Here is an 11,977-nt window from a genome sequence, read left to right on the forward strand (position 1 = left end):
GACTCTCGTGGGCGGGGGTAGAAGAGGAGTCCTGGGGGTGTGGCCGAGGAAGGGGCGGGATGAAGGAAGGGGGATGGTCGTGGGGGGGGGGTCTTTGGCCCTCCTAGGGGCGGGAGCCGATGATTATGCTAATCAGGACTTGGGGTCTAATCGGGTGGCTGCAGGGGCGGGCACTCCCAAGGGAGTCCAGTCCTCCGACGTGAGGCCACGGGCCGGGGCGCTGGAGATGGCTGCGGGTCCCTGCGGCGAGGGCCGGGTGGTCTTGGTGACCGGCGGGGCTCGGGGTATTGGCGCTGGCATCGTGCGCGCCTTCGGTGAGCCTGGACTGGGGGAGGGGGATGTGCGGGAGGGGGCGTCCCTGGGACCCCGCGGTCCGGGACGCCGGGCCCTCCGCCTGCGGGGCGTGTGCTGGACGTGTAGACAGCTCCAGAGAGGACAGCCCCGGTGAAGTCCAGCTTCGTTCCAAGCTGGGCTGGGTCTGGAGAAAGGGCTTGAGACCTGAGAGGGGCCGGAGGACCCCCCAGGAGTTGTTCTGAGAACCTGCGGAGGTGGGGCTGGGCGAAAGGGGCCCTTGGGTGCCTGCGGATTGTGTCCAAGGGCAAACTTGCCCTTTGCACTGGCTATCACGAGATGAAGCTCACAAGTTAGGGGCGGGAAGGTTCGGGCCACCACCCAGGCAGACGGGAACCCAAGGCTCCCAAGCCGGGTCTCAACTTGCCCAGAGTCTCCCAATCCACCCACCCACACTTCCTTTGCCTCCTAGTGGAGAACGGTGCTAAAGTGGTCTTCTGTGACAAGAATGGTGAGTGAAAAGCCCAGGTTCTCACCCCCGGCCCCTGTCCCACCAACTCCGAGGCCAAGGTGTCTCCCAACCCAGTATCCCTCCCCCCAGCCCTTCAGCGAGCAGGACTCCCCACCCCAACCTTTCAATAACCCTCATTCTGCCCCCCCAGTTCCCCGCTTCTCAGGACCCAGTAGCGTCTTCTGCTAGCTTCTAGCGCCTGGGCCCCCCACTATCATTCAGCTCAGATCCCCAGCCCTGCTTTCTCCCCAGAGGCTAGCGGCCAGGCGCTTGCAGAAGAACTGCGTTCAGCCCAGCCGCCAGCAGGAGCCGCCTTCATCCGATGTGATGTGACCCGAGAGGGGGAAGTGGAGGTGAGCCTTCCCCCCACTCCGCCCTGCATCTCTGCTTCTGAGTTTCCTTAGGTCTCTGGTCTTGCCTTTCTCTGTAGGTCATGTAGAGGAACTTGGGGGTGGGGGAAGAAAGGGGCGACTCGCAGCTCCCCCCAATTTTCCCTGTCTCCCCAAATTTCTTTTTTTTAAAGATTTTATGTACAGGGCAGCTAGGTGTGCAGTGGAGAGAGCACCAGTCAGGAGTACCTGAGTTCAAAGCCGGTTCAGACGCTTAATGATTACCTAGCTGTGTGGCCTTGGGCAATCCTCTTAACCCCATTTGCCTTGCAAAAAAAAAAAGATTTTATTATTTTGAGTTTTACAATTTCCCCCCATTCTTGTTTCCCTCCCCCACCCCCCACAGTAGGCAATTTGTCAGTCTTTACGTTGTGTCCGTGGTATACATGGATCCAAATTGAGTGTGATGAGAGAGAAATCATATCGTTAAGGAAGAAGCATAAAGTATAAGAGATAGCAAGAACAGACAATAGGATATCAGTTTATCTCCCCAAATTTCCACCATGACCCCTCTTTATGTCTCTTTCCTTTCAGATCCCCACAAATGTAGGTCTTCCAGTCAATTATTTTTGTCTCTATCTCTCTTAGACTGTCTCTGAGTCTCCCAGTCTCCTGTCTCTCTGGTCCCCGACTTTCTTCAGGGTCTCTCAGCTTCTGAGTCTTTTTCTCCTGCTTCCAGGCCTTGATCTCTGAGATCCTGCAGCGTTTTGGGCGCCTGGACTGCGTGGTGAACAACGCTGGACACCGTGAGTGTCCCCATCTCCCCTTCTCCCTCCCATCCTCCGTCTCTGGTTTCTGTTACTCTTACTCTCCCGCTTCCTTGTCTTACTCAGATCCCCCAGAGGAGACCCTGGAAGAAATATCCCCCCAAGCCTTCCGAGAGCTTCTGGAGCTGAACCTCCTCGCTGTATATTCAGTGTCCAAGGTGAACCTAATTGGGGTGCACAGATCCTCTCTGGGCCACCCCCAACATCCCTAGAACTGGAGGCAGTGTCCATACTTAGTAACAATGGCCTCAGACAAACTCCTTGCTTTTCCCAAATCCCAGAACCTCATCTTGGAAGGAATCCCTGGGACCCTTAAATTAGGCCAATGAGGTAGAAAGCAGTGTGGCCCAGTAGACCAGACCAGGAGGTGGGCAGGACCTGTCTCTGCTGACTTTGACTATGACTCAGTCATATGGGGAAAATAATACTGAAGAAAGGAAGAAATGGGATTTGTGGAAAGGGAACTCAAAGATCAATCTATGGAGGGGGGGTCATTTTGGTGAAGAATTCAACCAACTCTCAGATTGAGGAGGGTAAGAAAAGGCATAGACTTTAATTCACAGGTTGCACACTTTACAAGTTATTACAAAAAGTTCATGGGTTACTGCACAAACTCACAAGTTACTTCAAACTACTCACAGGTTAGGTTCTTTGGAAGGGCAGCCAAGAGAGTGAGTTTTAATAGAAGTAAGGAGAGGGTGGAAGGGTTTTGGGGCTCCCCCAGAGCAGGCCGCCCTCCAAAGGCAGAGGAGCAGTCCACTGAGGAATGAGTTTTTGCTGAGAATGTAGGTGGGTGGAGGAACAGTCGCTCTTAGAGCTGAGAAGAGGAAATGAAGGTATTGTAGATAAGCAGGTGGTAGGTCAAAGACTTAATCCCTTCAGGCTAAGGCAGGGATCCATTGTTTTATTGCTTGTGTTTTGTCTTTTGCCTGGGGGGTAGGGATTTACTGAATCTTTGCTGGGCAGGAACAGGTATTTTACTAAGTAAAGTTCTTTAGCTCTTCTCTTGGCTTGGATGGGGGGGGGGGGTCAGTGGTAATGTAAGGTGGGTAGGTAGGTGGTCAGTCCTTGGCTGCTAAGTGGCACAGTGGACAGGGTACTAGCTGTGGAGCCAGAAGGCCCAGAATTCAAGCCAACCTCAGACTTACTGACACAACTAGCTGTGTGACCCTGGCCAAGTCACTTAACCCTGACTGATTCATATCTGACCACTGAACCCAGATGGTTCTGGAGGGGAAAGTGAGACTGAGGACTCAGTACTGCCCCCTTCATTCAAATCCACTTCACTCAAATCCACTTTACTTGTTTGTCATGACATTACCTCCCTGAGGTCATGGTCTTTTTTTGGCAAGGCAATAGGGTTAAGTGGCTTGCCCAAGGCCACACAGCTAGGTAATTAAGTGTCTGAGGTCAGATTTGAACTGGGGTCCTCCTGACTCCAGGGCCAGTTCTATCCACTGTGCCACCTAGCTACTCCGGTCATGGTCTTCTTTGAGAATGAAGGACAAAAAAAAAAAATTAAAAAAAAAATATGGTCAGTACAGAGGGAACAGATTAATAGCTATAAAACATAGTTCTCTGGCCAGTATTTCTCCTACTTCAAAGGAATGGATCTGTTTTCCACTCTTTGGCCTTATATCCACCTTAAGCAAGCTGTTTTTAATGTTTTACTTATCACAGCTGGGTCAGGCAGGGAGGACTTCCAGATTTTCTGAGGTTGGGAAACTGGGTGGTTATTTTTTCTTTTAAAATTAAACTTTTTTCAAACAACAAAAATATAACCTCTCTACTTTCACTTCTCACTTCCCTTTGGATGAGAAAGAGAAAAAAATGCAAAGTTCTGTTACAAACATATATAGTCTAGCAAAAAATACCAGCCTTGGCCATATCCCAACCCTATAAAACTCAATCTGTCTTCTGAGTCACCTGTCTCTATCAGCTAGGTAGACAGCAAGCATTTATTCAGTCTAGGCATTGTGCTAAATTCTGGGAACACAAAGAAAGGAGGGAAATCTTAATCCCTGCTCAGGGAGCCCAAAGTCCACACAACTGAGTTCATTCAGCATATATGTGACCAAAGACTTTAGAAGGCACTAACCTTGAGGGGCCCAGGAAAAGTGATCTGGAAGGTAGGAGAGTGAGATGAAAAGAGAGAAGCCTATGCATGTCAGACAGCCAGTGAAAATGACCATGGGAATGGCCTGATCCAGGGGCAGTGAGCAGGTCACTATTATTGGATAGATTTAAGGTATGGAAGAGCTTCCAAAGAAAGGGATGATTTTATAATTGTTTTTTTAAGATTTTTTTTGCAAGGCAATGGGGTTAAGTGGCTTGCCCAAGGCCACACGGCTAGGTAATTATTAAGTGTCTGAGACCGGATTTGATCCCAGGTACTCCTGACTCCAGGGTCGGTGCTTTATCCACTGCTGCCCCAAAAAGGATGATTTTATACTTGATGGAGACCATAGGAAGCCATTGGTTTTTACTGATTTGGGGGTAGGGTTGGAGATGGGAAGAGACATAGTCACACTTTTTTGTTTTTGGTTTTTGTTTTTGCAGGGCAGTGATGTTAAGTGACTTCTCCAAGGTCACACAGCTAAGTTATTATTAATTAGGTTATTATTATTAAGAGTCTGAGGCTGGATTTGAACTCAAGGCCTCCTGCCTCCAGGACCTGTGCTCTAGCCATTGAACCACCTAGCTGCCCCTATGGTCACACTTTTTTTTTCTTAGAATTTTGCAAGGCAATGGGGTTAAGTGGCTTGCCCAAGGCCACACAGCTAGGTAATTAGTAAGTGTCTGAGGCTGGATTTGAACTCAGGGCCTCCTGACTCCAGGGCCCGGTGTTCTATCCACTGTACCACCTAGCTGCCCCTTATGGGCACACTTCTGATTTAGAAAATTCATTTTGGTAACTGAGTAGCCAGGTATTGGGAGAGAATTGAGGCAAACAGATAAATCCATTGCTTGTTGTTGAGTTGTACCTGACTCTTTGTGATTTAGTGTTTTCTTGGCAAAGATAATGGAGTGGTTTGCCATTTCTTTCTCCAGCTCATTTTTACAGATGGGTTCAGTGACGTGTCCATAGGTGACACAGCTAGTTAAGTGTCTGAGGCTAGATTTGAATTCATGAAGATGAGTCTTCCTGTCTCCAGTGCTCTCTTCACTACAGTGGCACCTAGCTGCCCCAGGTTACTGTAATAGTCCAGGTGGGAGGTGAAGAGGGCAGAGACCAGTGTGATAACAGTATCTGAGGAGAAAAGGGGGCATATTTGAGATGTTATCAATTTGAAAATGAATGGATATTGAGGTGGAGAGGTAAGAGAGAGAGAGTGAAGAATTGAGGACTCAGGCTGAGATCCTGAATGACTGGGAGGGTGGCGATACTCTCTACAGCCATAGAGAAGTTTGGAGGAGTTCAGTATGGATATGTTAAATCTAAGATGTCAATGAGACATCTGTTTACGGTTGTCCAGTAGGCAGGTGTAGATGTGAGACTGGAGGTCAGCAGACAGGTGGGAGCTGGAGAAAAAGATCTGAGTGTTATCTGTATAGAGATAATTGATCAATCTTTCGGAGCTATTGAAATAACCATGGGAAACAGGATAAAGAAGAGGGCACAGGCCCTAAGAATCTTGGGGACCTCCTGGATGAAGATCTGTCAAAAGAGACTGAGGAGCAGGCAGATGGGAGAGCCAGGAGAGAGCAGCTTCAAATGGAGAATTTGGAGAAGAATCAGGAGGAGAAGATGGAGAGAAGCCCATTGGATTGCACAATTGAGAGATGATCTCTTTGGAGTTTGGGGACTTTGAAGAGAGTTGTTTTACTTGGATGATGAAATCTGGTCTTAAAAAGGAGAGGAAGTAGAGGCACTTGTGGTTGGTGGAAGTTTAGTCACCAAAGGAAGAACAATTTAAGGATGATAGCTCTCAGGGATAGACAATTGAGAGAAGGTTGATTTGCTGTTGGGCTTTGGTGCATAAGGTAAACATGGGTATGTTTGTTGACAGTAAGGAAGCAGAGTAACCAGGGAGAAATGACATTATAATTGTTGTTTTGTGACCCTGGCCAAGTCACTTAGCCTAGCTTCTTATCTGTAAAATGAGCTAGAGAAGGACAGAGCAACTTACTCCTAGATTTTTGTCAAGAAAACTCCAAACGGGGGGGGGGGGGTGCTTCAGACTGAAATGACAAAGAATAGAAACAAAGGCAATTGATAGTGATAATAATCTTCAAAATGATAAAGGGGTCTTCTTCCAGAGAAGAAGACAGTGGTTCACTAAGGGAGTGGAGATGGGAAGGGCCTATTCAAGGGCAATGACCTAGGAAATAACTGAGGAGGTCTAGAGATCATGGAGTAGACAAAGAAGAGGATTTTAGGGACACATTGGGATCAAAAAAGAATTTCAGTGTTCATGAAGATGGAAGTTCTCTCATGGGTGATGGCCACGTTGGGAGTATGACCTTCATTGTGTGAAGGGGTGTGGTCAGGTCTTAGGAAATGAGCTGAAGAACTGGATGTTTGAGAGACTGTCACATAAATGGAAGTGCCTGGGTATGAAGACAGGAGTTGGAGAGGAGGCAAAGACTGAGCCAGGACTGAATTCACTGAGGAAGTAATCCTGGTTTGGTACTTAAAAATCAATAGAATATTGATTGGATTTTGAGAACTTCAGAGGAGAGATTACACAGTCGAGCAGCCTATATGTGGTGTCCAACTCCTATTTTGACTACTGAATGGCAAGGATGAGTGAAGAAAATACAGCCAAGGCTGGGATGTTGGAAATATTAGCAAAGGAAGCTGTGTCATCAGAAGGGAGCCAGGCCTTTAGAAGATGGAATGGGAAAGGAAAAGATTGAAGATGAAAGCTTGTTTTGTTACCCATGGAGCAGGCATTCCGAGCACAGTGGAAAGGGAGACTTACTGAAGGAGAAAATTGTTTGTGGAGGCAGAATGAAAACAAAGAAGTAGTCAATGGGGGATCAAAAATGGTAGTTGGGGCTTTGAATCACTGTGATGGGGAGGGTAGCACAAAGGGAATATATTTATCCTGGAGGAATGAGTTGATCAATCAATCAACATTTATTAAGGGAGTACTCTTTGTCAAGGTGGGGGTGGGAAGAGTCCAAAGACAGTCCCTGCCCTCAAGAGTTTATGATCTAATGAGTTTAGGTAGATTATCATTTCAGCCTCAGAGTGAAGTTGTCCCAGGGCTTCAGACAACAGTGCATAGTGGGAAGAGGTGCCAGGCAGTTGCTGTGTGCTTGGAAGTAGGAAAAACTCAATAGAGTGAATCAGTAGGGATGCTGTGAAGTTGCTTTCCCATTTTTTTCCATCTCTTTCTGGGTTTCCAGCATCTCCACTGAAAAAGGAAGGCTAGAACCCAAGTAGTTTCCAAGACACGTCTCCATCTTTTGTTCTACCACTGTCAAAGAAGATGGAGTGCAGTTGGACAGAGGCTTTGGGTGAGAAAGGGATACAGGTTTGGGAAGAGGAGAGACATTTAAGGAGAGAAAAGAGAAGGAAAGAGTTGAAACCTAGGATTTGAGCAGAGTGGTCGAACCTATCAGGCAACCTTCCCTCCACTGGGTGTTACTGATGGGTGCACCCAAGGTCAACCTAGCTAGGTTAACATAGGGGCTAGCCCTTTGAATGGGGAGCTACTCCAGAAGCAGTCAATTCAAAGCATAGGGGAAGGCACATGTAACACTGAAAAGCTTGGGAGAAATAAGATTAGGGAAGAGTTGTGAGTAATCAAAAGACTGATATGAGAAGGGGAATTAAGACTGTCTCTGGACTGATCAGGAAAGGATGCCTAGACTCAGAGTGGCCAGGTGAATCCTGTCTGTGCCAGAAAAGGGAAATGAGGAATTATGGGGTAGGTCGATTTAAGATGGGAAAGGGTTGGCAATGAGTTGATTGTGGGATCACCAGAAGATTGAAATTAAGGGGAGAAAGGGACTAGGGAAATGAGAGATGGGGGAGATAGGTTGAGAGTAACAGAGATAAGGAGCTCGAGGGACACTAAGAGATAGAAAAGAGGAAAAGCTTTGAGCCAAAGGAGGTCTTCTCTGGAAAAGGAAGAAAAAAAAATAGGCTTCTGCTGAAAATTCAGAGAGTAGGAGGAGCTACCTGCTTAGTGAGGTAGCTAAAACAATTGATAAGATTGAGAAGGTAGTTAAAGGGATTTAGCTTGTAAAAGGATAAGAAAAGGACCTTCTTCTAGTGATAAAGAACTCTACTAACAATTAGTTTTCAGGGGAATCACTGATAAAAAGGTGCAAGATTTCACTGCCATCCTCTTCCTTTATCTGAATTACTCCCTAATGTCTCCTCCTTTGAAGTCCACTCAATCCATATTTATCCCCTTATCTGTCTGCAGCATCAAGATTATGCAGTTAACTACTAATCCCCAAGACACTCCCTTCTTTCTTCACAGCTCAGTCTTTATTTCTTGTCCAGATCCTCTCTAATTCTTAGGGAAGTCCATAAGTAAAAGGTTACTCCCTCAATATCTTAACCTCCTTTAGCTCACTCATTTTCCAGGAACTAACCTCCAACTCATCTCATCTCTAACACAGCTATGGTCATACCTTGGAAAGGAGCAACTCTTTTTTTGAAATTAATTTTTATTAAAGATATTCTTTGAGTTTTACAATTCCCCCCCCAATCTTACTCCCCCCCCCCCAAGGAGTAACTCTTACAGTAGGAAGGGTACACTTAAATATAAACTGGGCTGCCCTCAGGAGGGGAAGATGTTTTTCAGTGAGAGTAAGACTTTCCTTGAAAATTCCTTAATGTGAAAACTAGAAGGAAAAGAGAGAGGCCAGGAGTTGTGGGACTAGGAGGGAAGGAGGTTGGCTGCTCCAAGGACAAGCATCTTGCGGTCTTCCTTGGAGGGCTGATAAAGCAGGGGCAGAAGGTGCCCAGAAAAGGCCCTTGGAAGGCAACTCCCTGCTCCAGATAGCTCTAGTCAGCTATCTCTGATAGCATCAACAGGGATGCTGGTGACTTGGGGTTATGTTTGTGTGTGTGCAAGGTATAGCTGGGGACCTCCAGAAACTTGTCAGACTGGTTAAGTAAGACCATGGTAACTCACTGCCAGAAGGCCCTTAGACAAACATTGCTTAAAATGAGGAGGATGTTCTGGAGAAGAAGATGAAGACCCAAGGGGAACAGGTGGTGTTTTCCTCACTGCTTGGAGAGAGATTTCAGGCAGTGAAAGAGAGTGGAAGCCAGATTGAAGGGGGTGGGAAAGTGAGTGGGAGGTGAGGAAGTAGCGGGGAGATTTGTGAAAAGTTTGGCTGTGAAAAGAGAACTACAGGGCGATTATATGAGGGGACAGTAAAGTAAATAGCTTTGTAAGGAAAGGGGCCTCTGGGTACATTTGTCAGCAGCTGGGAAGAACCAGTAGGAAGGGAGCAATTAAAGATGAGGGGGGAGTGGTTTGAGGGGATGGAATCAAGAGCACATGATAAGGGATTGGCCTTGGAGACAAGGAACTGGTTAGTTATTCGTCTCAGGACAAAAGTGGAGGAAGGGTGATGGATGGGGAGATGTGAGTTGTTGAGGAGGAGTTGAGACATAAAGAGGTTAATAGGCAGTATTGCGAACCCAGGCAAGATTACATCCCATTTTTGTAGGCATCTGTTGTCTGGTGGAGATCAGCATGCAAGAGATAGAAGGGAAGGCAGGTGGTGGGAATAACCTGGCCTTGGGCTGGGACAAGGCTTCAGAGAGCAGGGGGGAGTTGAATTGGTCCCTTAGGGCCAAGCTTGGAAGGGAAGAATGCAGGCCAGAATAGGGTGAAGGTCTGATGGAGATGGGGGCCTTGGAGGAATTCCAGTTTTAGTAAGGACAGAGGATCTTTTCTATTCTGGTTTTTGTTTTTTTTTGTTTGTTTGTTTTTTTGGAAATGAGATGGGGGCAAAGTTTCAAGGGTGGGCTGGGAAGAGACCAAGTCAATTGAGAAGTGGCATGTGGCATGGGACTGAGGTGGCTAGGAGGGGCTGCTGGGCAGCCTGGGAGGTGAGGGTCTTTGAGGAGACATCCCCTGTCTGATCTGGTCTGCCAGTAAGGGCGGGCATCAGGGCAGAGGAAAAGCCTCCTGATACGGGTGTTACGGGTGTATCAAGGACCTTGAGGAAGGAGGCCATGTGGCTTGGCAAGGTTCTCAGATTCTAGTTGGGGGGTGAAGCAGCCAACTGCTGCAGGGGGAGGATCTGGATGGAGCTGGGATAGCCCTGGGGCAGCCTAGCTGGGCAAGGGCCAGACTTCCAAGAAAGGTGAGAGGGCTGGGATGAAGGGTACTCTATGAACCCGAGAAGGGGAAGGCTAAGGTCAGGCACTGGCAGTAGGCAGTCTGAGCTGGAGGGAGGGCAGGAGATGGCAGTTTGCCAGAGGATGGCCAAGTCAGGTGGCAACCTCTCTTAAATTTTCTCCATCTATCAAATGGGAGTGTTTGGCTCCTTCTTTTGATCCTGGAGAGAGACTGAGGGACAGCAGGAGGCCCAGGGAGGGAAGGAGGCCCAGCAGGGGCACCAGGGCTGATGGGCTTCTTCCTTCTCCACAGTTTGCCCTTCCCTTACTCCGGCAGAACCAGGGCAGCATCATTAACATCTCTAGCTTGGTGGGGGCCATTGGTCAAAGAAAGGCTGCATCTTACGTGGCCACCAAGGTATAGGGATAGAGGGGATGGAGGGAGCTTCCTCTATGGCCTGGGGGGGGAGGGCAGTGCCCGCCCCATTCACACTTGATGTCCGAACAGAACCAGCTGGTCTCATCCCTCTCCAGCCCATTGCCAAGGCGGTGGCTCCGTGAGGGGGTTGGAACCTGGTGGGGCCCAGCAAGTGGCCCTCTTAGCCCAAGAGGTCTAGGGACGCTGTCCCTGCCCCAGACCAAGGGGCGGAGTAAGGGCCATCTCCTAGGACTACCCAACTCTGGTTTTCCTCCCCCCAGGGGGCTGTGACAGCCCTGACCAAGGCCTTGGCCCTGGACGAGAGTCAGTATGGGGTCCGGGTCAACTGGTGAGTCTGGATGGGGCTGGTTGGCATGGCTCTGGGGGGGGGGGGAGAGGGACAGAAAGGGTTCTGGGGGCCATGGAGCAGGGGCATATGGGGGGGCCTGGGAGTAGTGGGGGGACTGAGGGGGGTTGGAGGGGAAGAAACTGGGGCTACCGGCTGGGCCCATGGGGATGACCTCAGCTTCAGCCAGGGATTGGGGACCGTGAGGAAGTAGGGGGCTCGAGAGAGAAGCTGCTGCTGCCAGACTTGGGGACCCCAAAGAGGCGGGGGAGTAGGTAGCTCTGGGGCTGAGGCCCTCGTGGCTGCCCCCAGCATCTCCCCAGGAAACATCTGGACCCCGCTGTGGACGGAGCTGGCTGCCACGACCCCCGACCCCGCTGCCACGGTGAGGGAAGGGGAGCAGATGCAGGTAGGGGGGGCGGCGCAGGGGGGGCAGGGGGAGGGGCCCGCGGGGGGCGCTGCAGCCCCCTGCCTCGTCCTCTCCCCTCCCGCAGCCCCTGGGCCGCATGGGCCGGCCGGACGAGGTCGGGGCCGCCGCCGTGTTCCTGGCCTTCCGGGCCTCCTTCTGCACCGGCGTGGACCTGCCTGTGACCGGGGGCGCCGAGCTGGGCTACGGGCGCAGGGGGCCCCCCGCCCCCCGCGGCGCCCCGACCTCCTCGGCGCGGAGCTAGGGGCGGCCCGGGCCCCGGCTTTGACCCTGACCCCCGACCCCTTCCTTCCGCCCCGCCTCTTCCCCCCACTCTGCGAACAAACACGGACGACTCGGGACTGGACGCGCGGCCTCCGGGTCTTCCCTCCGCCGCCGGCTCCGGCCGGGCCCGGGGGGCGCGGGCCGCCGGGGGCCCCGGGGCATGGGGTTCCCCGCGTGGGGGGGGCGCCAGCCCGGGCGGGGGGCGAGGCGGCGCCCCGATGCCCCCCGGGAGGGGGAAGGAGCCGCGGTTAGAGGGATTAGTGGGGCCCGGGGCGGGGCCGGAGGCGCGGGGGGCAGGGCCGCG

The 11,977-nt window shown here is 50.6% G+C and overlaps 1 protein-coding gene across 1 annotated transcript; it reads left to right on the plus strand.

Moving 5' to 3' along the window:
* Window positions 1–205: 205 nt before the first annotated feature.
* HSD17B14 (hydroxysteroid 17-beta dehydrogenase 14) lies at window positions 206–11,904 on the plus strand. Its single transcript, XM_074219800.1, has 9 exons — window positions 206–314; window positions 764–802; window positions 1,055–1,155; window positions 1,871–1,937; window positions 2,025–2,116; window positions 10,532–10,636; window positions 10,918–10,985; window positions 11,295–11,391; window positions 11,477–11,904. Exons 1-9 carry the CDS (start codon window positions 227–229, stop codon window positions 11,651–11,653), a joined length of 834 nt encoding a protein of 277 aa, XP_074075901.1. The 5' UTR covers window positions 206–226; the 3' UTR covers window positions 11,654–11,904.
* Window positions 11,905–11,977: the final 73 nt, after the last annotated feature.

The sequence above is a fragment of the Macrotis lagotis genome, chromosome 1 (assembly GCF_037893015.1).
Source record: "Macrotis lagotis isolate mMagLag1 chromosome 1, bilby.v1.9.chrom.fasta, whole genome shotgun sequence".
Classification (NCBI taxonomy): domain Eukaryota; kingdom Metazoa; phylum Chordata; class Mammalia; order Peramelemorphia; family Peramelidae; genus Macrotis; species Macrotis lagotis.

Excerpts from the sequence above, each read along its gene's own strand:
- HSD17B14 (XM_074219800.1), top strand. The coding sequence starts at position 227 with ATGGCTGCGGGTCCCTGCGGCGAGGGCCGGGTGGTCTTGGTGACCGGC. Across the intron at positions 10,637-10,917 it reads CATCTTACGTGGCCACCAAG|GGGGCTGTGACAGCCCTGAC; the intron begins GTATAGGGATAG and ends TCCTCCCCCCAG. Across the intron at positions 10,986-11,294 it reads TATGGGGTCCGGGTCAACTG|CATCTCCCCAGGAAACATCT; the intron begins GTGAGTCTGGAT and ends GGCTGCCCCCAG.